This window comes from Arachis hypogaea, chromosome 18 (genome assembly GCF_003086295.3).
Source record: "Arachis hypogaea cultivar Tifrunner chromosome 18, arahy.Tifrunner.gnm2.J5K5, whole genome shotgun sequence".
NCBI lineage: Eukaryota > Viridiplantae > Streptophyta > Magnoliopsida > Fabales > Fabaceae > Arachis > Arachis hypogaea.
Genome location: NC_092053.1, coordinates 656,881 through 684,357, shown reverse-complemented (window position 1 = coordinate 684,357; position 27,477 = coordinate 656,881). Strand labels below are relative to the sequence as shown.

General features: G+C 32.6%; 4 protein-coding genes across 5 annotated transcripts; 1 reads left to right on the top strand and 3 right to left on the bottom strand.

The window, feature by feature from the left end:
- Window positions 1-2,406: 2,406 nt before the first annotated feature.
- LOC112772377 (receptor-like protein EIX2) lies at window positions 2,407-5,898 on the bottom strand. The gene is made up of 2 exons (XM_025817308.3): window positions 2,987-5,898; window positions 2,407-2,759 (listed from the first exon to the last, which is right to left on the bottom strand). Exon 1 carries the CDS (start codon window positions 5,596-5,598, stop codon window positions 3,004-3,006), a length of 2,595 nt encoding a protein of 864 aa, XP_025673093.1. The 5' UTR covers window positions 5,599-5,898; the 3' UTR covers window positions 2,407-2,759; window positions 2,987-3,003.
- A 944-nt stretch (window positions 5,899-6,842) lies between these two features.
- LOC112772540 (receptor-like protein EIX1) lies at window positions 6,843-10,470 on the bottom strand. 2 transcript variants are annotated; one of them, XR_011876405.1, is made up of 4 exons: window positions 10,081-10,470; window positions 7,909-9,981; window positions 7,327-7,777; window positions 6,843-7,106 (listed from the first exon to the last, which is right to left on the bottom strand). XR_011876405.1 is itself a non-coding variant. In XM_025817509.3 (2 exons), the coding sequence occupies exon 2, from the start codon at window positions 9,702-9,704 to the stop codon at window positions 7,869-7,871; it is 1,836 nt and encodes a 611-aa protein (XP_025673294.1). In that variant the 5' UTR covers window positions 9,705-9,981; window positions 10,081-10,379; the 3' UTR covers window positions 7,851-7,868. The 2 variants fall into 2 exon arrangements, 1 of the variants encoding a protein (XP_025673294.1); XM_025817509.3 differs by lacking the exons at window positions 6,843-7,106; window positions 7,327-7,777 and having other exon boundaries at window positions 7,851-9,981; window positions 10,081-10,379.
- On the bottom strand, window positions 7,344-7,730 carry LOC140181694 (receptor-like protein EIX2). Its single transcript, XM_072225981.1, has one exon. It carries the CDS (start codon window positions 7,728-7,730, stop codon window positions 7,344-7,346), a length of 387 nt encoding a protein of 128 aa, XP_072082082.1.
- An 11,446-nt stretch (window positions 10,471-21,916) lies between the features above and the next one.
- On the top strand, window positions 21,917-27,089 carry LOC112771193 (uncharacterized). Its single transcript, XM_025815842.3, has 7 exons — window positions 21,917-22,662; window positions 23,372-23,679; window positions 23,869-24,603; window positions 24,837-24,965; window positions 25,509-25,712; window positions 26,169-26,369; window positions 26,501-27,089. Exons 1-7 carry the CDS (start codon window positions 22,398-22,400, stop codon window positions 26,621-26,623), a joined length of 1,965 nt encoding a protein of 654 aa, XP_025671627.1. The 5' UTR covers window positions 21,917-22,397; the 3' UTR covers window positions 26,624-27,089.
- Window positions 27,090-27,477: the final 388 nt, after the last annotated feature.

Below are 27,477 nucleotides of genomic sequence, written 5' to 3'. Positions count from 1 at the left end.
AAAATGAATCACTTCAACCAAACGACTTGTATAGAAACGAGTTAAAAAGGAAGGATTGTAAACGTTTCTAAACAAAATCGAAACGTAAAAACTATCCTCCAAAACAACTTGGATAAAACAAGTTGTATCATACACAAGGACGACAACCTTGTAAAAACTAGAAAGGGGAGGGAATAAACATATAATCCTTTTACCTAAGGCGCCAATTTATGCTCGACAAAGCGCAAAAATCACAAGCTGGCCTTTTCAATGGTCGCTCGGATAAAGCGACGAGGTATAAATTGGTGTCCAATGGTTATTATACGGCTTGATGATTTAAAACAACTCAAGCCCATGAGTTGAACAAAATCGAGTAAAAAATAACCATATGATCTAAGTAATTTGTATTAAAATAAATTGCGCAAAACAACTTGATATATAACGAGTTGTGCTTCAAAAAAGTGACTTGTATAAAAAACAAGTCATCTAGAAAACTCAGAATGAATGAGTTCAACAAAAAAAGGCTTCATTCGAAAATCCTTTCTGCTTGATTGCTCGAGTCCGACTTCATAAAGCTCGACCTCGAGCAGGGGCATAATGGATAAAGCAACGGAGTCCGATGGTTATAAAGATGATCTGATAGTTTAAAAGGACTCAAAATAAACAATTTGTACTTGAAACAAGTTGTGAAGTCCTAAAAAACAGCTCGATTTTAAATGAGTTGTATGAAATTAGATCAAGAAATAGCCACATTTTAATTAAACGATTTGAAATGAAACAAATCGTAAGACCTTAAAACTACTCGCATCGAACGAGCAAGATAAGGTTATACTAAAAAATACGAGTTTTGAAATAAACGATTTGTATCAAAACAAGTCGTAAGAAATCAGAATAAGTTTCAGAAAGGTGATTTGTATTAAAACAAGTCATGTATCCTCAAAACAACTCGAATTGAACGAGTTGTACGAAACTAGGACAAGAAATATTCTTTGGTTAAGTAAGATGTGCTAAAACCAATTATACAGAGCCTACAAGCCCGAGTTTAAATACTCGAATCCAACTCTTAAGAAAAAGAGATTGAACTCGAGTAGGGGCACTGTTCATACACTGGCCCAACACTAAGGCTCAGGTCCAAATACACCAAAAGGCCCAATCCAAAGATTGACCTTCGTTATTTACCGACCTCTTTAGAAGAGGTCGGACTCAACACAGACTTCTTTCCAAAGAAGTCGGGCTCAAGAGATAGCTGGCAGATAACACTTATTCAAATAAGTAACTGCCCCTAAAATCTCTCTAACCACTTCTAGAAGTCATATCCCAACAATCCCTATATAAAAGGGACGGTTATCCACCTAAAAAGGTGGCACTACTCCAACGGTGGTTATTGGATCACCACTATAAATACCCTGACACCCCTCAGGTATCTCTAAGTTCCAATACATTCTAAACCTGCTTAATCCCATGCTGACTTAGGCATCGGAGTGTCTTTGCAGGTACCACCCCCCATCTCTTGGAACACACAACTCGGAGGCGACTCCCAGACGTAAACCAAGTCGGAGACCACACTCCTCCAACGCTTGGGTCTCAGACAAGCCCAACCACCGTCCGGTTCTAGGTAAGCCCCGGAACAAAAATTTTGTTAGTTATATAATTATGTTGATGAAATAATTAAAAATAATATAAAATTTTAATTAAACTAATACTAAATATTAGATGATCAAATTTTATTTGATTTGATGTCAGCTCTATGATGCTGGAGTTCAGCAACACTTCTGACAAGTCCCCTTCTATTGTGTTGTTGTACAAATCTAGATGCTGAATTGTGGATGTAAATCTTCAAAAGTTGTTGTTATTGTCAGCAGCTTCAAGCAAGAACTCTGAGTTTTCAATGATGAGAAAATAGAGAGATGTCCGTGTATATAACCATTGAATAAGTGTAGCGTGCAGTCGTCCAAGGGACAGCTTCTCAAGTTGGAAAGGTGGTATCCATTGGAGATCAAAATCAAAGGTGATGTTTGGTGATCCCAAAGACAAGAATTTCAAATTTTTCAGTATTAAAAAACTGTCTGAAAAATACTATTAAGCTACTGGTGTTTTATTTAGCAAGTTAAAGAGCTTCTCTGCATCATAACTTATAGCTTATCAATGACTAATTGCATCATAACTTATAGCTTATCAAACATGTTCTAGATTTAGATTTACATATAATTTTAAAACGCCAGAAGGTGCTGTGACAGTTGATGATGTTAAAAAAGCTGAGGTAATGGCATAGTTGAGAATTTGTTGGCGGCTAAAAAAGCTGTGTGAGTGAGTATGTGTTGTGTAAAACCAAAAAAAAAAAAAGAAAAGATGAATATTGAACCATGAAAATTTATTAAGGAGTAGTTTGCAGCACTTTTACTGAATTAATAATTTATTATACATACATTCAAACAATATTAACCCTTTATTTCCTTTTTAGTTATTATCTAGTACATAATAGTAGTAGTTTATGGCAAAGCACAAACTATTTGTAAGAAAACATCGTCACTTGGCATATCTATGTAGAACAAGCACACTAGAAATAAATCCTAGTTATTAATGCATCACATCCAAACTAAGAAACTATATCTACGCTACTTTCTCTTTAGGATATAAAAGTGAAATTGGGCTACATTAATAAACTAGTGATACTGTAATGACAATACACTTGATACATGCTAAAATAGCACAAGTCTGCTGTATCTTTTTGGTAAGTGCAGCTAATGAGATCTTGATGTATTATGTTTTCTCAAAAGAACCTGCAAAGATAAGAAATTAAACTTCTTTGTTTCTAATCTCTACCCATTCAAGTCATTTGTGCAACTTAATCCAAGAAATAAATATAATTGGTTCCTAAGAGTGCATGTACATATATAACAGAAAATTAAACTGAAAACATTTTACCTTTTAAATATGTATGTTAGATGGTAACAAAAATAATAAAATACAGAGTATATATTTAGTTATGCCATAATTAAGAGGTTACCTGCAGAGAATTGGATATCAGTGGAAGGAGTTGAGATTTGTGAGCAGCAGGACATAAAATCGGTCTCTCAAGTCATACAGAAATCTGAAGTAAGCATGTCTGCACTTGCGACCGAAGAAAATGGCACCACAAACTCCGCAAAAGCCTGAAGCAAAGCCAACTCCTAAGCCCATATAGAGGCAGCTCAGAAAATCTGATTCATCACCATCATCATCATCATTCTCACCCGAAGCCTTTGTGTCATCGCCATGATTTGAGCAGTTTTTGGGAAGGGGAGGTCCACAAAGATCAGCATTCCCAATATAGCTAAGCTCACTGAAGCTCTGAAGTTGGGTCCCTGAAGGGATTTGGCCTCTCAAGTTATTGAATGACAGGTTCAAATTATTGAGGAAAGACAAACTGGACATACTCTCAGGAATCTCTCCTGTGAGGTCATTTTTGGACAAATCAAGAGACTCCAGTTGTTTCATGTTCCCAATCTCTTTTGGTATGGTTCCTGTTAGCCTGTTATGGGATAGGTTCAAGAAATGCAACTGAGAGAGGCTGAACAGTTGTGGAGACATTGTTCCTGTCAAATTATTACTTGAAAGATCAACCATGCGCATCAGCTTCAGACTCGAATCATAATTCGATTGTTGACCTTTTACAAGCAATATAAGGTTGTCTCTGTATATAAAGAAAGCCCCTCCATCAAAGAATTCATAGAAAATCCAACTGGTTGAATAATGCATGTCAACAAAAGCTGTGATGTTGTTTAGGCACTTGGGTATATGTCCTGAGATTCTATTATATGCAATATCCAAAATAATGAGGAAAGGCATTTGACATATCTGTGAGGGAATATTACCAATGAATTTGTTGGACCTTAACTGGAGAATCCTTATACTCTGCGGCATCCACTTTGGTATGTTTCCAGAGAAGCTATTCTCTCGGACATTAAGAATGGACAGGGAGCGGCAATACTGAAGTGATGAAGAAGATATGTCCCCAGACAAATTATTTTCATGCAGATGCAGTGACGTGAGATTCGACAATAAAGCCATTGAAGGGGGTATGCTGCCACTAAGATTGTTGCCTCCCAGATTAACATAAACCAGCGACTTCCAATTCATCCAACAGTCTGTTAGCCCTCCAGATAAATTATTATCAGAGATGTCCAAGTACTGCAATTTATTGTTGCTTTTCTTGCTGTGGCACAAAAGATGAGAGATGGACCCTGATAGAGAACTGTTGTATAGTTGGAAGAAAACAACATTGGATGAAAGTCGAGGTAGACCACCTTTGAAATTATTTGATGTCAGCTCTATGATGCTGGAATTCAGCACCACTTCTGACAAGTCCCCTTCTATTGTGTTGTTGTCGAAATCTAGATGCTGAATTGTGGATGTAAATCTCCAAAACTTCTTGTTATTGTCAGCAGCTTCAAGCAAGAACTCTGAGTTTTCAATGATGAGAGAATAGAGAGATGTCTGTGTATATAACCATTGAGGAAGTGTAGGGTGCAGCGGTCCAATGTACAGCTTGTCAAGTTGGAAAGGTGGTATCCAGAGGGGATCAAAATCAAAGGTGATGTATGGTAATACCAAAGACAAGAATTTCAAATTTTTCAGTTTTGCAAAATTTCTTTCAGACACAACCCCTGTGAAGAGATTTCTGTGTGCCGTCAAGGTGTCTAGGGATGACAAATTTCCCAAATTTGTAGGAAAAAATCCAGAAAAATGGTTGTTATCAATTTCAAATGTGGTGAGATAGTGAAGTTGGCCTATCCAATCTGGAATTGAGCCATTTAAGTAATTATCATGCAATTGAAGGCTAATCAAAGAATGAAGATTTGGCAACGTATTTGGTAGCTGACCCATAAAATAATTACTTGAAAGGTCAATCTGATGGACATGAGAACTAAGATTGAATATCCATTTAGGCATCTCTGAATAAAAAGAATTACCGGAAAGAGCAATGACCTGGAGTGATGCGCTAAAATTAGCATAGCCAAGAGATGGACTTATGCTTTCAAGGTTACAGCCGTCTAAGTGGAGCTCCACTAATGATGGAAGCACCGTCACAAAGTGAAGCCAGTTAGTTTCCATGTGAAGATCAATGTGACTGAGGTCTATGTATTCCAAGGAGGGAATGCGAGAGAGCCACTGAAGACTCTTGATAGAAAGGTATTTGTTGTATGATAGATCAATGTAATTGAGAGTTGAAGAGTTGACAGTGGAATCAGATGAGATAGTTGCAAAGTCATTGAATCTCAAATCCAAAGATTGTAAGTATTCCATATCCAATAGAGAGAGATTGATGTCACCTGTAAGGCATTTCTGCAAATAATAATTATCATGCTCTACAAGTTCTACAGGATCATAATAATCACACCGGAGACTGAGGTGTATGACTCTGGCAGTGATGTTGTGGCATCTGACTCCCTTCCACTGGCAGCAATCCTGCTCCTGCTTCCATGAAGATAGGAGTCCCGATGGGTCAGCGACTCCTTCTTTAAACTTCAACAGGATTTCTTTATCTCTCTCGTTGCAACAACTGCACATCATGCATAATGTGCTAAGCATCATTGCAAACACATATTTCCTCTTCCAAAGTGTATTATTGCTATCCATTGATTAATTAAAGAAAGAAAACCTGAATTATAATTATGGTTCATATCTCGCATCTTTGTTAAGCTATGTATATATAGCAAGAGTACGATTACGATAGGTGCCATTCATGCAAGACCAAATGAATCATATCTCTTACTCTTGTGGTTGGAAAGCCATTATGGATGTGGAATTTTAGGGACACTTGACTGACTTGTGTATTTCTCCAGCAGTTGTGGAAAGTTTCTTCCTCTAGTGAGCGCCATTCATTATGGATGATGACTTCTTTGTTACTCAGCACAGGATTTTTTTTTTCTTTGGTTTACTCAAACGGTATTCCCCAACCCAGGTTAAGGACTGGTTAAGGACTAATCCGTCGGGAATCTGAACTCCATTTAAGAGTCTACCGCTGGCCAATGAGTTGCTGCATGCACAAATTACTCAGCACAGAATGATAGGTGAAAAGCTGTAAACTGTAAAGGAGATAGTATTCCCATGTTGGGCTCTTATTTTATTGGGCTTTTACAGAAAGCTTCTTCATTAAATAGTTAGGCCCGTCCAAAAGTACTCTTTTTTTTGGTGACTTGTCCAAAAGTAGTTTAAAACAACAGCAAATAAATCACCCATTATTTTGTACACTGCAAGTAATAAAATGAGATACATTCCCAAAACATGTAACACATTTTGTGATAAGAAAATTCTTAGATGTATTAAAGTGGGTCTCACTTTTATCCTAACAAAACAAATAAATAAATAAAAGTATATTTTTTGTCTTTAATTTTTGTGATTTCTTTAAAAATATTTTTAATATTTAATTTTATTTAATTTTATTCTAACGTTTTTTATTTATTTAATTTTATCCTTAATATTTTCGATTTTTGTCAAAATTATTCTTAAAAATTTTTAATTTTATTCCTAACATTTTATATAGAATTAAATAAGAGTTAGATTGAAATAATCCAAATTTGCAAGAGTTGATTGAGATAACTAAAGATAAATATAAGTGAATATTGAACCATGAGAATTTATTAAGGAGTGCTTTGCAAATTGCAACACTTTTACTGAGTTGATAAATTATTATACATACATTCAAAGAATATTAACTCTTTATTTCCTGTCATTTAGCTGGTGTGAAATTAAGAGATACTATTTCCTTCTTAGTTGTTAACTTATTATCTTGTACACACAAAGCAGTAGCTTATAGCAAAGCACAAACTATTAATAAGAAAACAATCATCACTTGGAATATCTATGTAGAACCATCACACTAGAAACAAATCCTTGTGACCTATATATATAATTAATGCATCACATACCAGTAAGTAACATTACAAAAATGATTAGAGAAACAATATTCTGCATCAAAACCAAGAAACTATATCTAGGCTTTATTTTAGAATATAAAAGTGACATTGGGATTCAATAATTAGCTAGTGATACTGTAAGCGCAATACACTGCATGAAGTATCTGCTGGATCTTTATGGCAGGTGCAGCTGATGAGATCTTATGTATTATGTTCTTCAAAAAGTACCTGCAAAGATAAGAATTTTTTTTTTAAAAAATCTCTACCCATTCAAGTCATTTGTGGAAGTTAATCAAAGAAATAAATATAATTGGTTCGTAAGAGTGCATTTCCCTATATAACAGAAAATAAAACTGAAAACATTTACCTTTTAAATATGTATGTTAGATGGTAACAAAACAACAAAATACGGAGTATATATTTAGTTATGCGATAATTAAGAGGTTACCTGCAGAGAATTGGATATCAGTGAAGGGAGTTGAAATTTGTGAGCAGCAGGACATAAAATCGGTCTCTCAAGTCATACAGAAATCTGAAGTAAGCATGTCTGCACTTGCGACTGAAGAAAATGGCACCACAAACTCCCCAAAAGCCTGAAGCAAAGCCAACTCCTAAGCCCATATAGAGGCAGCTCAGAAAATCTGATTCAACACCATCATCATCATTCTCACCCAAAGTCTTTGTGTCATCGCCATGATTTGAGCAGTTTTTGGGAAGGGGAGGTCCACAAAGATCAGCATTCCCAATATAGCTAAGCTCACTGAAGCTCTGAAGTTGGGTCCCTGATGGGATTTGGCCTCTCAAGTTATTGAATGACAGGTTCAAATTACTGAGGAAAGACAAACTGGACATGCTCTCAGGAATCTCTCCTGTGAGTTCATTTTTGGACAATCAAGAGACTCCAGTTGTCTCATATTTCCAATCTCTATTACGATCATTGCTGTCATAGTTAATTGATGACAGGTCAAATACTAGGAAAACTGACATGCTTCAGGATCTTCTGTGATTCATTTTGGACAAATCAAGAGACTCCAGTTGTCTCATATTTCCAATCTCTTTTGGTATGGTTCCTGTTAGCCTGTTATGGGATAGGTTCAAGAAATGCAACTGGGAGAGGCTGAACAGTTGTGGAGACATTGTTCCTGTCATGTTATTACTTGAAATGTCAACAATGCGCACCAGCTTCAGGTTTGAACCATAATTTGATTGTTGACCTTTTACTAGCAATATAAGATTGTCTATGTCTGTAAATGGGAGCTCCCCATCAAAGAAATTATAGAAAATCCAACTGGTTGAATAGTGCATGTCAACAAAGGATGTGATGTTGTTTAGGCATTTGGGTATGTGTCCTGAGATTCTGTTATATGCAAGATCCAAAATAATGAGGAAAGGCATTTGACATATCTGTGAGGGAATGTTACTAACAAACTTGTTGGACCTTAACTGGAGGATCTTTGTACTTAGTGGCATCCACTTTGGTATGTTTCCAGAGAAGCTATTCTCGCGGACATTAAGGATGGACAAGGAGCGACAATACTGAAGTGATGAAGATGATATGTCCCCAGACAAGTTATTCTCATGTAGGTGCAGTGAAGTGAGATTCGACAAGAAGGCCATTGATGGGGGTATGTTGCCAACAAGATTGTTGCCTCCCAGATTAACATGAACCAGTGACTTCCAATTCATCCAGCAGTCTGTTAGCCCTCCAGATAAATTATTATCTGAAATGTCCAAGTACTGCAACCTATTGTTGCTTTTCTTGCTATGGCACAAGAGATGAGAGATGGATCCTGATAGGGAACTGTTGTGTAGCTCGAAGAAAACAACATTGGATGAGAGTCGAGGTAGATCACCTTTGAAATTATTTGATGACAGAATTATGTTGCTGGAATTCAGCAACACTTGTGATAAGTCCCCTTCTATTGTGTTGTTGTACAAATGGAGAAACACAACTGTGGATGCAAAGTTCCAAAACTTGTCATTATTATCATCAGCTTCAAACGAGATCATTGAGTTTCCAATGATGAGATCATTGAGAGATGTCTGTGTGTATAACCATTGAGGAAGTGTAGGGTAGAGTGGTCCTAGATACAGCTCCTCAAGTTGGAAAGGTGGTATCCAGTTGGGATCAAAATCAAAGATGATATTTGGTGATTCCAAATACAATAATTTTAAATTTTTCAGTCTTGCAAAATTTCTTTCAGACACAACCCCTGTGAAGAGATTTTCCTCTGCCATCAAGGACTCTAGGGATGACAAATTTCCCAAATTTGTAGGAAGAGATCCAGAAAAATAGTTGACATCAATGGAAAGGGCAGTAAGATACTGAAGTTGGCCTATCCAATGTGGAATTGAGCCATTTAAGTAATTACCAGACAAGTAAAGCAAATTCAAGGAATGAAGTTTTGGCAACGTATTTGGTAGCTGGCCTATAAAATGATTACTTGAAAGGTCAATCATCACAAGGACACTAGAACTAAGATTGAATATCCATTTAGGCAACTCTGAGTGAAAAGAATTTCTGGAAAGATCAATAACCTCAAGTGATGTGCTAAAATTAGCATAGCCAAGAGATGGACTTATGCTTTCAAGGTTACAGCCTTCTAAGTGGAGCTCCACCAATGATGGAAGCACCGTCACAAAGTGAAGCCAGTTAGATTCCATGTGAAGATTAATGTTACTGAGGTCTATGTATTCCAGAGAGGAAATCCGAGAGAGCCACTCAAGACTATTAATAAAAAGATTTTTGTTGATTGATAGATTGATATAATTGAGAGTTGTAGAGTTGACAGTGGAATCAGATGAGATAGTTGAAAAGTCATTCATACTCAGATCCAAATGTTGCTAGTATTCCATGTCTAACAGAGAGAGATTGATGTCACCTGTAAGGCATTTCTGCGAGTTATATTCTTCATCTTCTTTAGCATCATAATAATCACACGAGAGAGTGAGGTGTATGACTCTGGCAGTGATGTTGTGACAACTGACTCCCTTCCACTGGCAGCAATCTTGCTCCTGCCGCCATGAAGATAGGAGGCCCGATGAATCAGTGACTCCTTCTTTGAACTTCAACAGCATTTCTTTATCTTTCTCGTTGCAACAACTGCACATCACGCATAATGTGCTCAGCATCATTGCAAACACATATTTCCTCTTCCAAAGTGTATTATTGCTATCCATTGATTAATTAAAGAAAGCAAACCTGAATTGTAATTAGGGTTCATATCTCGCTTCTTTGTTAAGCTGTGTATATATAGCAAGATTACGATTACCATACAAGTCATTCATGCAAGACCAACTGAATCATATCTCCTACTCTTGTGGTTGGAAAGCCATTATGGATGTGGAATTTCAGGGAGACTTGACTGACGTGTGTTTATGGATGTGGAATTTTAGGGACACTTGACTGACTTGTGTATTTCTCCAGCAGCTGTGGAAAGTTTCTTCCTCTAGTGAGCGCCATTCATTATGGATGATAACTTCTTTGTTACTCACAGGAACAGGATGATAGGTGTAAACTGTCAAGTAAAGGAGATAGTATTATCATGTTGGGCTATTATTGTATTGGGCTTTTACAGAAACCTTCTTCGTTGAAATGCATTCTCCTTGCTCACCAACTAAAATAGTTAGGCCCGTCCAAAAGTAGTTATAAAAAAAAAAGAGTAACTCACACTTTGTTTTGTAAACTGCGAGTAATAAAACGAGATGCATTCCCAAAAAATAAAAAAGCAAAGCACTCTTTAATTCTAGAAGGGAAAATATATAAAACCAAGAGGTGATCAGTCAAAAATAAGCAACTTAAGTAATTTATAATTATATTTAATTAATTTATTTGTTTTTAATTTATAATATTTGATATTGATTGCTTCTCACATCAAATTAAAATTCTGAATGATACATTAGAGAATTAGGGGCGGGAATCACGAAACTCTGCTTCCAACAATTCTGATTCTTAGTATTTAAAAAAAGTTATAAAATATATAAAAGAACATCCATTTAGTATGAAAAAGATATTCTAAAAATACTTAGTAGAAAAAACATCCTAATGCCTAGTATAAACATCATTCACCCAAATGCATTTGGCTAATTTTTGGCTGATTTTTTGTTGATACCCTCTTAGTTCCTTAGTATTGTTGTTCTAGAAGACCAACACTTGTTTTTCTTTTTTTTTTTCTTAAATTTGAACCAATACAAGCCCAATTTCTTTATACTAAGAGGGTGGAACTCAGCGACAGATTAGTCCTCAATCTGTCCAATTGGGAGATACGCTGACAACAAAAAATATATAGGTAACCGATTTTGTGCTAAGAAAATTCTGAGATGTATTAAAGTGGGTCTTCACTTTGCATGAACAACTGATTATGACTCGTTAAAAAACTGTCTGAAAAATACTATTAAGCTACTGGTGTTTTATTTAGCAAGTTAAAGAGCACCTCTGCATGAGTAATCAATGACTAATTGCATTGTAACTTATAGCTTATCAAACATGTTCTAGATTTACATATAATTTTAAAACGCCAGAATGTGTGTGACAATTGATGAGGTTACTACTACTGATAATCTTGTATGTTGTCTTGTAATTAAAAGCTGAAAAATGTTACAGCTTATGTGATGATGAAGACAATGCAGAGAATCCTTATTGACAAAGAGAAAGCCGGACGAGCATGGTGTTGCAATTATTTTATTGCTTGTAACAAGTGTCTTTTACTAACAACATTATAATGAAGAATATTTGAATAATATAATCGGTTCGAACCACAAGAATCCAAAGTGGTAGGAAGGAGCTAGAGGCCTGCACTGCACTGCACTGCTGGCTGCTGGAGACTGGAGAGAGATATCATAATATCGTGGCAGCTATGCAGCTCGCTGTAAAGCCTCTCTCCATGGGACCACCATAATACTAGCAAAAACATTTAGACTCTTTTTTTATTTTCTATATCTTCTATTTTTAAAACTTTATATAAACAAAAAAGACAAACTAAACGCATTTTTATACATTCTTGAATTATATTTAAAGTATATTTTAAATAGTTTTCTTAAAAATTAATTTATAAATAATTATTAATAGGTGTAAATATTTTAGCACATATTCATATTATTAATGTATTATCAATATGAAACAGTTTTACACGTATATCTAATCGCATAACGCTACATTAATAAAAATAACTACTTTTTATATTCAAGAAGTGTTAGGGAGCAGCAATTTTTGTGATTTATAGCCATTAAGTAGTCATCAATGATGTTCCTTATTCACTTTTTTTTTGCTGGTTACATATTGGCCAGAATTTAATAAAGTTGCTGGCCCTAAACTTTTCCTTTATATTCATCTGAGAGTGCAACTGTAATTATTGCATGACTACACTGTCTTTGCATTAAAATTAGGTGAAAACTCAGATACAGTCGACTTCACGTGAAGTTGATATTTCAGAGCCGTTAGACGATTTGACTAAATTTTCATCTAACGACTCTCAAATATCAATTTCACGTGAAGTCGATTTCACATGTGTTTTCACCTTAAAATTAAACTCTTTATTAAAAACTACAAAAGATTTGTCCATAAAGACATAATCTTTGTACAAGTTGCCTGCATATCCTAATTAATAAGCTCCTTGTTTTGGCTTCAACATATCACGAGGAAAGATAATAATAAAAAGTTAAAACCAAAGTTTAGTGGTTAATTTGGATAGCTAAGTGTTTTAATTAAGGAAATCACTGTTTCATTGTAATGGACAAAATACAAAGATCCTTCTATTGTGTGGTCAATTTGTTGCTAGCTAGCAAGGTAGGTACATGGCCCGGCACTCCCCAACTTCAACCTTCAAATAATTAAATAAAAGTACAATATCTATATGTGTTTAATTAAATTTTGTCGCTAATTAGATTATAATATCTGTACAGCTCAGTCATGTTTGTAGTTTAATTTGGAAGTGGAAAAGAGATATGCCAGAGTTGAAAAACAACCTCTCCTTATTCTGACACCTCAAAAATTCTTTTATACTACATACTACTCATTTGACTTTGCCTTTTCCTTTTCCTTTCCCTCAAAAAATCGCTTGATTCCAGCAAGACTTAGAATAATCTCTTTTGGAACTAGAATACATAAGGCCAGGGATTCTCTATGTATTTCATGATATGATTCTCTCTTTATATATATAGCGCATGCAACCTACCTACTACCCATGCCAAAGCCTATCATTGTTTTCATCTTTATAATTACACCAGGACAAATATTCTGTCCTATTTATTCTTTTTATTAACTATAATGGAGAGATTTTGAGTTGGATTAGAATTATACCTATCTATAATTAAAAGTAAATGGTCAAATTTATAATCTAAAAAATCACATATTTTTTAAATTAGAATTAATCGTATTAGTCTTTCTGTTATTTTTTTTGTTGACAATGTCGAAAAATTTGTTAATGTAACATATTATGTAATATTATAACACATATATAAGAGTTTTAATTAACTATTAGTATAATAAGTTTATAAAATTAGATCAAATCAAAATCTAATTTAGGAGAGAATTTGAGGCATTAAAATTTTTCAATTTGGGGTTGATTTGATCTAATTTCATAAACTTATCATGTTAGTCATCAATTAGGACTACTAGGTGTGTGTTGTAGTATTACTTAATATGTCACATCAATAAATTTTGACGTTACAGAAATGACGAAAAGGATTAAAATAACTAACTTAAAATATTTGAAGAACGAATTTAATTAAAAAACAGTGCAACTAGGTATCTTTAAAAATTGTCCATTTAACCTTTAGAAAAGAGAGAAACTAAAAAATAAGTAACTTTCTATAAAAAATAAATAATTTTTTAAATTAATTAAATAATATTATTTAAATAAAAAAATTAACTAAAAACTAAAAATTTAAAAGACAAATAACATTTTTCTTAAAAAAATCTTTTAAAAACTAATTTAACCATTTATTCATTAATTAAATTTCACCGAAATATGATACTTTGATTCTACTTAAAATGCTTCTTCAAGGAAATATTTTGTTCAGACCCTAAAAAAGACGAAACTATAAATTCAATATTCTGTGTATAAATTATTAAGCATATGATTGGGTTCAATTTTTTAATTTTTAAATGTAACTTCTAATTTGTATCAATAGACGCAAGGGAGGGTAACGCTAGAATTAACTTTTGAAAGAGATAGCTAAACAGTATTTGAATACTATGAAATAGTGAGCTAACTATGATGGACAAAACAATCGAATCATGCGGGGAATCTAAGCAGTTATAATTAATCTCTGGTAATAACCGAAGCAAACAATGACACAATACATACTGACACCAAATCAAATCAATGTCCCTCGCTCGCTATCTACAACTACAAGGCTTGAATTTTGTGCAGATGCAGTTTCCCACAAATTTTATGAAAATCACCAAGTTTAATAGTACTGTATTTTTATTTTACTAATAATTTATAGTGATATTCAAGTTGCTTTTTAATTTGAATATGGAAGGAAAGAAGGTGTTGGAGTCGCATATGAGGAGGAGAGGTATTTTATCTCGTTATGGGATCAGAGGAACGTCCAGAACTCGTATCTTACGAGTTGTGTTCCTGAAAACGGACAGTCTGAGTTGCGTTTTACTCAACAAATTTAGCCAGAACAAACAAAACAGGAGGTTCGAGTTGTGTGTTTCAGATCGGACCATGCGATTTGTGAAGTAAAATTTCATTTTCAAAGAACTCGTATAGTTCGAGTTGTTCTATTTTAGCTCAGAAAAATCTGTCCCACATTTTTGTCTTGTACACCATAATTCTACATCTGAGAATAACACACCCATACCTTCTATATCCATAAAATTGAGCCTATTCAAGTTTGGTATTTAATCAAAACTTATTAGATAGTATATTAATTTTATTTTCTAGCATATTATATAAGAAAATTATTAGGTGTACTCGAAAATATTGGTGTTCCAGTTATTTTAACCGTTGATTTTAATTAATATATATTATATATATTTTTTATAATTCAAATCAACAGTTAAAACAACTAGAAACACCGATGTTTTCGGTACACCTGATAACCTTCCTATTATATATGGTAGTAATGGAATCCACATACAAAGGCATTGAAATTGTATTATTGGGCCCTAGTGTAGAGTGAGTACAGTGTAGACTATAGTGTAAAAAAAGTAAAAAAAAAAAGGGAAATTGAGAGATTTCCACACCATACCTTACCTTGCCAGTTACAACAGAAGATAAAGGAGAAAATAGATTCTTCTCTCTTCAGTATTCCCAACAGAAACAAATAAATAATGTGTATTGAATTTATTAATTTTTGGATCCCTCCCTCTTCCAAGTAAACAAATTATTAATGGATGGTGTCACTAAGCAGCAAGAGGATAGAGGGTGTTGGCGTGAGGTTTGGATCGGTTTTGAGTTAAAAATTCATCTGATTTGAATATTAATTTTGTTTGCAATACAGTTTGGATCGGATGATTTTTTAAAAAAATTTGATCCGATCCGATCCAATTTCAAGCGATTTGGATTGGATTGGATTTGCAGTTTTGTAAATTAAAAAAATTAAATACATATAACAAGTCTTAACATCAATTTTAAATAATCAACAATAACATAACAACAAGTCTCAATAATATCTTTAAAATCCAACGATAACATAACAATAGAAATAAAATTATAGGTTAGTTAAAATAAATAAATAAATAACATTTTGAACATAAAATATTTGTTAAATAATAATAATACTGAATAATATAAAAATGTATAACAAATTGAACATGTTATAAGTATAATTGTAAATATAATAATAAAATAATAATATTATAGTATATTGTGCAGTTTGGATTGGATTAGATCAATTATGAAAAGTATATCCGAAATCTGATCCGATTCAACGGTTTGTAAAAATTAGAATCCAATCAAATCTGAATTAGTACGGTTTTAATCGATTTTCGATTTAAATTGAATTAAATGAACGGTTTAATTTGGATCGGTTTAAATTTAAACACCTTAGATAGGACCATAGATATGGGCCACCAGCATGGTTTGATTGACTAAATGTGCCCCAAATACAAGTATATATATCATCACCAAATACTTTATTTGTTGACATATATATATAGTTGTGGATTTAGATAATATTGTGTGATGGGAGAAAGTAACATTTAATTAGACGGTCCGTTTTGTCTGAAGAGTTACAAGGGAGGGATAAAAAAGGTGGAGAAAAGAGGAGTTGTTTTGAGAAGGTGAAACAAGAATCACATGGGAGAGTAGTGAAGCGGGGAGAAGAATGAGTGAAGCAGAGAAGCAGAACTCCCCATGACGTTTAAATTGGACAACCAAATGGGAAACCAAATCTCGTTGTTTTCTTCCATTTCCGTGTATGGACCTAAAAATAATTATGACAAAAGGAAAAGAATCGGTTGAATGCCCCCATTGACACAACAACCCTCCTTGGTACTTGCTATGCTTCCTATTCCCCCCTGTTCTCTGCCTTGCCTACACAATGCAACAATCAATTCCATCCCCTTCCATTATTATCATTAGGAAAAGTATGAGAAACTAATGAAATATTTATACAATGTGTACAATAGAGGTTTATAGAGTATTAGAAATATAACTATTAGTGTTACCTTTTTCTATTGAGTTCGAACCTTAGTGAACCCAAAAATCAGTTTAAACTTTTGGAAAGATGTTTATTATCTCTAGTACTCAAATGGTTATTCGATGGAGGATGTTTATTTTGTAACTCATAACTCGATTAATTATTTGACTAATTTTTTTTATATGGACAAAAATGATGTGTTATGCATTATTATTAGCATAACTAGAATCTTGATTTAACTTTTAAAATCTTCCAATATTACGATTTTATAATTTTTTTATATGGACGAAAATGATGTGTTATGCATTATTATTAGCATAGCTAGAATCTCGATTTAACTTTTAAAATCTTCTAATATTACGATTTTAAATAAGTCAATCGATTTTACAAAATTTATACTAGATCTGATGATTTTATGATTTAAATCTTGTTAAGATTTTACGTTTACGTACTTAATTTACTTTTTCAAGTTCACAAAATATCTCGATTTTCTCTACCTTAGTTATTAGAATGTTTGCGTTTTTCTTTAATATATAGTTAATTTTGTTTAGGTGTTATTAAGCAAATGGAATGGTTAAATTTGTTGAGAAGGGAAGAGGAATATCAAACAAAACCTAATACTAGTAAAATATTTTTGAAAAGCTTTTAAGTATATTGATTGAGCAGTGTTTTAGTAAATTTTAACTGTTGATCTTAATTATATATTATATATTTTTTAAAATTAAAATTAACGATTAAAAATGATTAAAATACCGGTGTATAGGTACCCTTAAAAGTTTTCTAATACTTTTTAATGAGGTTAGAAATAGCATTGTCTTTTTTTTTGGAGTTAAGAGTGGTATTATTCTTTGTGTAAATAGAGCTAACTGCATTAAGTGTTTACAATGTAATAAATAAGGCTTGTGACATTGTTGGAGGTACATCAATGCCCTTTTTAGGATTCTCCCTTTCGGCTTGCTTCAGAGCTTTGTGTCATTTTGCTGCATAGCTCTGATTCATGTTGGAGCGGGTAAATTGCAATTACCTTATAACCAACTCATGCACTGTTATTTTTCCCAAGTCTTCAATCGCTCTAAAAGGAAAGACTGCTAAACAAAATGATTGGCCTCGTGACAAAGTGATTCATTTCATTATTACTTGATAGTAAATGAAAAAGTTATTCATAATCGTAATTCATGATAATAATGTTGTTGAATGTTGCAAAAATTCTGTTAGGGAGCTAATAGAGTATTACAATGAGTTATTTATTTGGTTCAATATGAGTTATAAAATGAACACTTAAAATAAAATACTAATTTCTTAAATACAATACACTCATATTATCCAGAATAATCATCCGGATATCAGAAATAATAAACATCTGATATCTTATTAGATCGAACATCTCTAAACTTCTATTATATCCCATTGTACAAATATTCTATTGACTCCCTATATTTACTCGTGTTACAAAACCTTGGATCAACATCAAAAGCTGGAGATTAATGGTCAATACCTTAGCTAACAATTAATAAGAGAATTAATATATATATATATATATAATATAATATATAATATATATATATATATATATATATATCACGTGATGGGTGGTGAGACGAAAGAAATGGTTGTGATAATGCGCATGCTTGTGTCTGTTATTGTGGTGCGCGAAAAGAAAGGTAGAAAGTTGAAACATGAGCTTGAGGATACTTTACTAATTAAAACAAAGATAAACACTACACTATTGAAATAACATTCTTCTAATTAAAAAAACGGGGGAAGGAAAGAAGATGAAAGTGACAGGTGGCAAGCAAATGGTGTGGGTGAGAGAGGTGATAGTGACTGTACTAGGTTGGGGCCATAGGCTGATGGCTGTGGGGTCTGGTTCGGATCTATATTATGTTTCGGTCCATCACACCGGACCACCTGTCTCAGCCTTTACCGTTACATTCTCGGACTACTCGCTGCTCCCTTCTTTATTCTATGTCCTAACAAAATACTCTTAATTGTTTATTTTTTATTTTCAATCCAAACAAAAGTTAATATTCAAAAAAGTTTATAAATTTTGTTAGATATATAATTATTAATATTATTTTTTTTATCAACTTAAATAAATAAAATAAGTAATTTTATGATATAATATTAGAGTTTTAGAGAATAAAAAATATTAGGAAGTCAACAAATTTTATAATTTATAATAATTAGAAGTGAAAACAGACCAAATCAGACTTTACTCTTAACAGACTTGACCCTATCATATGATTGATCAGCCTGAACTTAACCTGCAGTTTGTTATGGCCTGACCTAAAATCTGTTAAAAAGCATGATAATTTTTTTTATAAAAATAAAAATATTATTTAAAAAATTATTTTTTAATAAACATATTTGTTTGTAATGTCATATTTAATATTTATATATGTAATTATATACTAACAGGTCCAAGTAAGCCTGACAGGCCAATAAAACTAATTAGTGAGTTTGGACCTGACCTATTAATATAATAAAATTTTTATATGAGTTTGGGCCTGTACCTATTTTTATAATAGGACAGACTAGGTCAAATACAGGCTAGACTGCAGGCCTCTGGCAGATTGTTTGGCCTTTTTCCACTCTTAGTAGTAATTAATTAATTATTATTAGTATTTTTAATAGTGTGTAATTATTCACTTTTTTTTGTTGGTTAAATACTAGCTAAATTTTAATAAAAATACTAACTACTTTCTCTTAGATAATATATAACTATTAATATTAATTTCTTTTATCAGTTTAAATTTTTGAGATGAATAATTTTATAATATTAACAAATATTTTATTCCAATATGAGAAATTTTACTCAGTCGCTCGTTATATTGCAGTACAGACTAATCATGAAGGAATATAATATGTAAGACAAGGCATACCAACTACTTGAGACTATTCAACTTTCTTTTTTTATATTCAACTACAATTTTATATATATGGAACTACTATATATACTAGACAATTTAAGAAAAAAACTTAACAACGAAATGCAATTTAGCTTAGGACGTCAATTTTTTTTTTCCTTTTGGTGAACAGAGAACGTCAATTTCAATAGCAACAAATAATAATAATATGTTTCTGATGTTAATTTCATGCAAAAAGCTAATTATAACGGCGTTCACGTAAAATAACAATATTGGTTAATTTTAAAATGCATAAACATTTTGTTAACATGCATTCTTTGCTTAAAATAATCAATTAAGACCGTTACTGGGCTCAAGAAGACCACTGCCACAATGTATTTGTTAATTCACACCCCTTCTCCTGAGTCCTGACACACTTTTGATTAAAATGTGTATTTTTTAAATGTGTTTATTTAGTTGCATTATGTTTTGAAACACAATTTAATTATCTTCTTTTAATTTATCGCAATTAATATTACCACCTCACAATCTAAACAAAAATATTATTTAGTCACCAAAAAAAAAACAAAAATATTATTTCTACACTATTAGTCATTAAAATCGACCATTAATGTCTTTGTGTATAAATATATATATGTAGTTTAATTTATTTTTAATATATATTTATATTTTAACATGTATTTTATATTAGTAATTAATTTTAATAAATAATTTTAGTATACACATAACATAACTCCAATCTAAATTGATAAATTATTCGATAAAATATTACATTTATTGTTACATTACAACAATATAATTATATATCATTACATTTAGTTTTTTATGCTTTAATTTGGTTAGTCATTTATATTTTGACATTATTGAAAACATATTAACTGTAAAATGATAAAATCACTAAAATGGCGAAACATTTTTACTTTTCACTATATTTTTTTGACAAGCATTGGTGTAACCAAAAAGATGGTAAAACATGAATGGGGGGTATATACAGGGTGGACATGGAATAAAAATAAACACGAAAAAATATTGAATTATTATTAACGTGCTAAAAGGTGCCAAGTTTGCAGCGGCTGAGAGTCACTAATCTCTAATCTTACAAAAGAAAACGTCAAATAATACACCGTTTTACTTTAAGTCTTAAACTAATCATGATTTCCTGGCTGTCAAGTGTCAACAATGCCAGTACTTATTACAGATTAAGGATCCCGAAAGTTTAGATTTTTGTTTCTATTTTTTAAAATTTGTTTTTGTTTTCTTAGACTTAGATTGAAATACTGGAATTAAATATTGTGTTTAGTAAATTAAATATTTTAATTTAGAGGCACAATTTTAACTGAAAATATTATTAAAAAATAACTCAAATCAATATATTTTATATCAATATAATACACATTTAATTTAGTTTTTATTTTTAATTTTTATCTTTTAAATTCTATCTTTTAGTTTTAATTTCCCTTTTAAATACGATTTTAATGAATTTAATTACCACTATATGGTTACTATATAAGTATATAACAAACTTTTATATTTGTATTAAATTAAATTACAAAATGTCTATATTCATAACTCATAAGACTATAAAAATGTAAAATATTAGAATTTAACTCCTAATTAAATATATAATAAGGCTTAATTTTGATAAAAAATTTTAGAGCGGTTTTTGTATTTTTTCAAATTACAAACATTTCGGTTTGTATTTGCATTGATAAATAAAAAATTATATTTATATATTTTTAGTTTTTAAAAATTACGAATATTCTTTAAAATATTTAAAGATATTTTTTAAAAATTAATTTATATTTATAAAAATTAAAAAATTTTAATATGCGCAACTTTAAATTTAAAAAATTATTTATTTAAATATAATTATTATTATTTGTATTTATTAAAAATATTTTAATTTAATTTACTAAATATTACTATTTTTAAAAAATTATATTTCAATATTCAAATTCAAATTTGATAAATTAATTTTAAAGAGTAAATATTTTACCAATCTAACCTAACTATTTAAGTTTAATGGCGTATGCATAGGCGATTAGGCATACAATATAAAATATAATTTAATTTTTTAATATATAATTGAGAGGAGCATTTATTTTTTAAAAGAATTTAAGTTAGATATACTCACAACTATAAAATATTTTATATAATAATTTAATTATATTTATTTTTTTAAAAGTTGTTATTTTTATTAATATAATATTATATAATTAAATACGTATCTAAAATTATCTTATACTTTAGACGCATTTAAATTTATGAAACACAAACACTTTTTTGTTTTGTAGATTTTCGTAATAGACACATTTTAATTTTGTCAAATACGCGTGTTTTTTATATCTAATGATATTTTAATAAAAAATAATTTTTTTAAATATATTTAGATATATTTAAATATTATTATACGTTAGCGTGTTTAATCTTATAAAAATTTTAAATTCGTTTATCTGTGTATTTACATATCTCATATTCTATAATATTCTGTTTTTGTGTCAGTATTTGTACATCATATATTCAAATTAAATTTTTAAGAAATAACTGATATATGATATAAGTTTGGAATTAAATAACGGGGTCACCAAAATTTAATAATAAAAAATATAAAGAGAAGGAGGCAACGAAAAAAGGAGGAGGAAGATAGAAGAAAGAGGCGTTGGAGAAGGTGAAAGGGAAAAGGGAATTTCAAAACTCAAATCAGAGAGAGGGCATTTTTTTTTTCCGCATCGTTCAACCCTCTCTCTTTTTTTTTTCGTTCTGTCTCTGCGTTCGTTCCCACTGGAAAACCCTAGGCGTTGTGCACACTTCTCGTCTCACATTCAATCGTTCCGGCGAACTTCAGCCGCCGGAAATGGGCGACGAGCCACCGCTGCAGAAGAAACCGTTTATTTTAGCTGAGATAGGGTTTAGGTTGGACATCGGAAACGGAGATCTTGAAGTCTTTTAATTAATTAATTGATTAATTAAGAGATTTTAATTGGTATTTAATTTCTGGAACAAAGTGTAACTGCCTGCGGCGGAAACCATTGCTGTTCAATTTTGGTTGTTGTTGAAGATGGCGAGGGGAGGGCAGTGCTTCGAGAAGCTTCGGAGGTGCGTTCGGACGGTTTTCTTCGTGGCGGCATTGGTGGCGTCTCTTCTCGTGTCGTCGCTGCCGGTGCTGGTGGCGATGGTGGACGTGGTTGTTCCTTGCACGTTGATATCCAGCTTCACGTGCATCAGGTGCTACAGCTTTAGAGAGCATTTGAGACTATACGCTTTCAAGAGTTCCTTGACGGATATTCCTCTCGTTTCTATCATAAGATCCATCATCATTATCTGTATGATTCGTTTCTTCTCCTTTTTTCTGCTTTCGCTATGATGATAATACAGATCCCTATGTTGTTGCTGGTGTTTCAAGGATTCATTCATTTTATTTTAAACCTTACTTTATTCAGAACACTTTTTCTTTTCATCTGTTTTGTTGAGGATACATTGTTGAAGGTACATTGCTTGCTTTGTCTATCAAACTCCAATTTGTTTGTTTGTTTTCCATTCAGATTGTTCTTTGTATCGTTTCTGCCGCTTCTTCCGTGGTGCATGTATATATTTTGTTGGAAAAATTCGTTGGCAGATTAAAGAGCATGTTACACTTCATCTAATAATATCATGAAGTTTACATACTAAATCATATTTTCAGTTGTTATTGTTATTATTATTATTATATATCAAATAAATAATAAAGCTGAAATACACCAGGAATTGCAGACTAATTTGTCTTTCCTATTTTCGTCTATCTCTTCCTTCTAGAAAAAAAAAAAAAATAGAAGTATTGGTTTTGTGGGGGTTAAATTTGAACTTACAAGTTCTTATTTCACCTGGTTTTTGGTTAAACGTTTTCTTTATTACTTTGTATATTTTGCATTATTTGTATTGTTTGCGTGCAGAATTGGCGATGTTTCTCATATTGGGCTTTGTTAATTTGTTCATTTACAAAAGTTCCATTCTCATGTTGGGCTTGCATTTTTTATCCCTTTCCTGTGAGTGCAGGTGTTTATTCCATTTGTGATGCTCCCGGTCTCTCCCACGGTCCTTACCTTGGAACTGTGACTCTGTCCTCCTTACTCTCGATTGTCCTTCTTTCAGTGAAAGCTTGCATTTTCAGTGTAAATTCCCAGATTGAAGCGGAAGCTTCGGTTTCGCTTACTAGGAAGAGACTTCATTTGAAGAAATCATGGGGAATGCCTGTCTTGTTTCTGTCATCAGTTGTGTTTGCCCTTGGACATACTGTGGTTGCCTATAGAACCAGCTGCAGAGCAAGGAGAAAGCTTCTGTTTCATCGAGTTGATCCTGAAGCTGTAAGTTTTTAAAGTTCTTTTTATGCTCTTTTTGTAGTTTGATTTCTTTGGAATTAAGTAGTTCTAAAGCAATATTATTCTCCAGCACAAAAGCAAATTTCCGGATTCACAAGCCTTGAGTTGTTTCCTTTGTTATGGCACACCTATGTTAGAAAATGATTTATTTATTTGTTTTTGCTAATTATGCAGGTCCTTTCATGCAAAAATGTTTTCTCTAGCTATCAAAAGGTCCCACGATCTCCTGCTGCTTCTGGGGGAAAAACCCCCAAAAGTGACACTGAAATGAGGCGCAGACCTTTTGGACCAGCTCGTGATGAAGAACTGCCTGTCAGATTACTTGCTGACTCAGACAGCTTATTCATCAGCTGCCAAGGGCTTACCCTCCATTATAAGCTCAGCTTGCCTGGTTCACCCTCAATTAGCTTGTCCTCAGCATCGTCCTTCCTTGAATCTAGTACTTCTTGCAGCACTTCATCAACAGCTGGAGGGTTGCAGAAATTCAATAGACAGTTACTGTCTGCGACTCCAAAAATCCAGCAACAACTCTGCAGGAGCTATAGCAATCAATTCCATGGCTCTTCTCTATATGCACCTCTTTTAGATGGTCCTGAAACTTCTCTCTTTACCTCTGATGATATCCCTGCATTGCATTTAGATGAAATTCACGAAGGCAGTGAAACAATGAAATCAAATCCTTTGCGTTTGGAGCAAAGTTTAAAGGCAGCTGGCCAAGTAGGCATTGTTTTAATACATGGGTTTGGTGGAGGAGTGTTCTCTTGGCGGCATGTATTGGGACCTTTAGCTCAGCAGAGTAATTGCACTGTTGCTGCATTTGATAGGCCTGGCTGGGGCTTAACTTCAAGGTTACGACGGGAGGATTGGGAGAAAAAAGAACTTCCAAATCCTTATAAACTTGATAATCAGGTGATTACTATTTATCATTAGTCATTGTACTAGAAGGAATTATTTGTTTTATATGCTCTAGTTTTAATTGAACAAGTATTAGCCATGAAACCAGAGCTATAAACAGATTGCTTTCCATTTAAGAGGTGGGTTTACTTTTTAACTTTCAAGGGCTAGTTTTCAGTTTATATTCAGTTAATGGCCTTTTCAGTTTCCTCAAATATGACGTATCTGATGGAGGTCTGTTTTTCCAGGTTGACCTGCTTTTATCATTCTGTTCTGAGATTGGATTTTCTTCAGTTGTGCTAATTGGTCATGATGATGGAGGATTGCTTGCTTTGATGGCTGCACAAAGAGTTCAAACAACGATGAATTCTTTCAATGTGTGTACTTTTCCTTCTTTTTCCCCCTCCTCTCCCTACTTTCTTTTGCATATTAGATAACTTTGATTAGCTGAGTTTTTTATCTGAATTGTGTGTAAAGTAAAGCAAGACTAATGGACTTGTGAGCGTTATAAGAGATTAATTTTGATAAACTATCAAATGTAAATTAAAAATAAATAAATACGCTTTCTACTAATGATATATATAGTGATAGTGAGTGTGAAAGTCCAGCGTTTATTGATATGGGAACACATGATTGGATGGTTAGGTAAAATATTTTACTTTGACAATGTATCAAGATAATAGCAAAGCCTCTTTCAAGGTTTCTTTCAAAACTACAATATTTTTCTGGAAATTCAGCAACACCTAATGTGTGTTTCTAGGTTAATAACTTATTTTTGTGATGTTGATCACAATGGCATTTCATTTAACTGATTCTTGTTCTTTGGTCCTGATCAATAGGGAATAGTGGGGTTGTATTGCTAAATGATTAGTGACTTTGCATAGATTTAAACGTGTTCATATCCGCTCTTTGGTTTTCAGGTTACTGTGAAAGGGGTTGTATTGCTAAATGTGAGCTTGTCAAGGGAAGTAGTCCCTTCCTTTGCTCGAATCCTTCTACATACATCGCTTGGAAAGAAACATTTGGTTCGTCCTCTTCTAAGAGCAGAAATCACTCAAGTGGTGAATCGTCATTCATGGTATGATGCTACCAAACTGACGGCAGAAGTTTTGACTCTCTACAAGGTATGTTGTTAGCTGTTAGATTTGACAACAAAAGTTTATTAAGGTGCATCATTATATGTTTTCGCTTTTGTTAGCTAACTCATAGCAAATCACTTGTATGGAAAGAAAACTTGTTACTTAACCAAATATAAATATTGTATAATGAACTATCAGAGACTTATAATGCCTAAGAATACTTATAAAAACCTTTAGTTCTTGTTTTTTATGTTAAACATTTTTATGGAAGGACTTTGGTGGGAGGTTTAAGAGCCTTATTCAATGGTTTTTCTTTCGCAAACCTTTTTCTTATCCTGGCAAGTCATGGTAAAATTTCCAAATTTGAAAACTCTGCTCTGAAATTGTTATATATTATGTTTCTTTTTCTTCCCATCTAGGTGTTTGTTCATAATGCTTATATTATCTCTTCCGGAGACATATTTAATTTACTTTCACTCATGATGCTTCTACGTATGTTAGGCTCCACTATATGTCGAAGGCTGGGATGAAGCACTTCACGAGATTGGAAAATTGTCTTCTGAAACCATCCTTACGGCACAAAATGCAGAATTGTTGCTTGAATCTGTGGAAGACATTCCGGTATTAGTCATAGCTGGTGCTGAAGATTCCCTCGTCCCTCTGAAATCCTGCCAAGCAATGGCATCAAAATTTGTAAATTCTGTAAGTATCTTGGTCCCTATATCCTAATGGTTGCAACCTGTTTGAACTTCACTTGTTACTTCTCAAGACATATGACTTCATCCTTTTTCGAAGTTTGCTAATAATTCATGCGGATACTTTTCCCCCTGCAGAGACTAGTTGCAGTATCTGGGTGTGGCCATCTACCCCATGAGGAGTGTCCGAATGCGCTGCTTGCAGCTGTATTGCCGTTTATTAGTAGATTGTTCTCTGTATATGACTCGCCAAGCCAATAGGTGGTCTCTTTCCGATTTGAATGAAAATATACATAGGTCAATCCATTTTGGTGGCTTTGGTTTTCCCCGACCCCGTTCTTTTTTACTTTTTTTTTTTTACTGTCTTTATCTTTTTCCCTTCCCTTGCAGTTTTCTTGGTTTCCTCTTCACTTATTTCCAAGCAATATCAAAGAGAAGTGGATAAAAAAGGAATCTCTTCTCTTTGGTGTTTTTGACGTGGTAGCTTTAGGAGTTTTTTAACCTGTATCTAAGTATCTTCCTTCCCTTCCCTGCTCGCGCTATTGTTTTTCTTCTTAGCTGTCGATATTTATGTCCTTTCCAGCTGCTTCTCATTTCCCACTGCCAAAGACGGTGGGGGAGGATAGCATACATTTGTAAATTTAATTTATTATCAGATTCATCATGAATATATTTTAGCGCAGTTGCTTCTCACATGAAGCTAATGTATCATGTATGTTTCATACTAGATTTTTTTTTTTTTGATGTGTGTATGATTTGTTAACTTAAACCTACTTTTATGATAAATATATTAAACTGATACAATTAATTAAATTGCTAATGTTGTTAACATATATTATTCCGAATAGAACCATTCGAGTCCTAAAAATTAAAAAACAAGAAAAGGGAAGAATTAGGTGGTGTTTGGTACGAGGAAATGTTTTTTGTTTTTATTTTTTGAAAACTGGTTTTGTTTTCAAATTTTCAGATTTTAAAATGTTTGTTTTGATCATTGTTCTTAAAAAATGAAAACATGTTTGGTTTGATTGTTTCTAATATATTGAAATCTTTAAAATAATATTATACGAATAAATAGTCATACATAAATTTATTCTTTTTAAAATATCATAATCATA

Bases quoted from the DNA above. Each gene is read 5' to 3' on its own strand.
- LOC112772377 (XM_025817308.3), bottom strand. From the start codon at position 5,598: ATGGATAGCAATAATACACTTTGGAAGAGGAAATATGTGTTTGCAATG.
- LOC140181694 (XM_072225981.1), bottom strand. From the start codon at position 7,730: ATGTCCAGTTTGTCTTTCCTCAGTAATTTGAACCTGTCATTCAATAAC.
- LOC112772540 (XM_025817509.3), bottom strand. From the start codon at position 9,704: ATGAATGACTTTTCAACTATCTCATCTGATTCCACTGTCAACTCTACA.
- LOC112771193 (XM_025815842.3), top strand. From the start codon at position 22,398: ATGGCGAGGGGAGGGCAGTGCTTCGAGAAGCTTCGGAGGTGCGTTCGG. The intron at 24,604-24,836 runs GTGATTACTATT...CTGTTTTTCCAG, and splicing joins CTTATAAACTTGATAATCAG to GTTGACCTGCTTTTATCATT. The intron at 24,966-25,508 runs GTGTGTACTTTT...TTTGGTTTTCAG, and splicing joins CAACGATGAATTCTTTCAAT to GTTACTGTGAAAGGGGTTGT.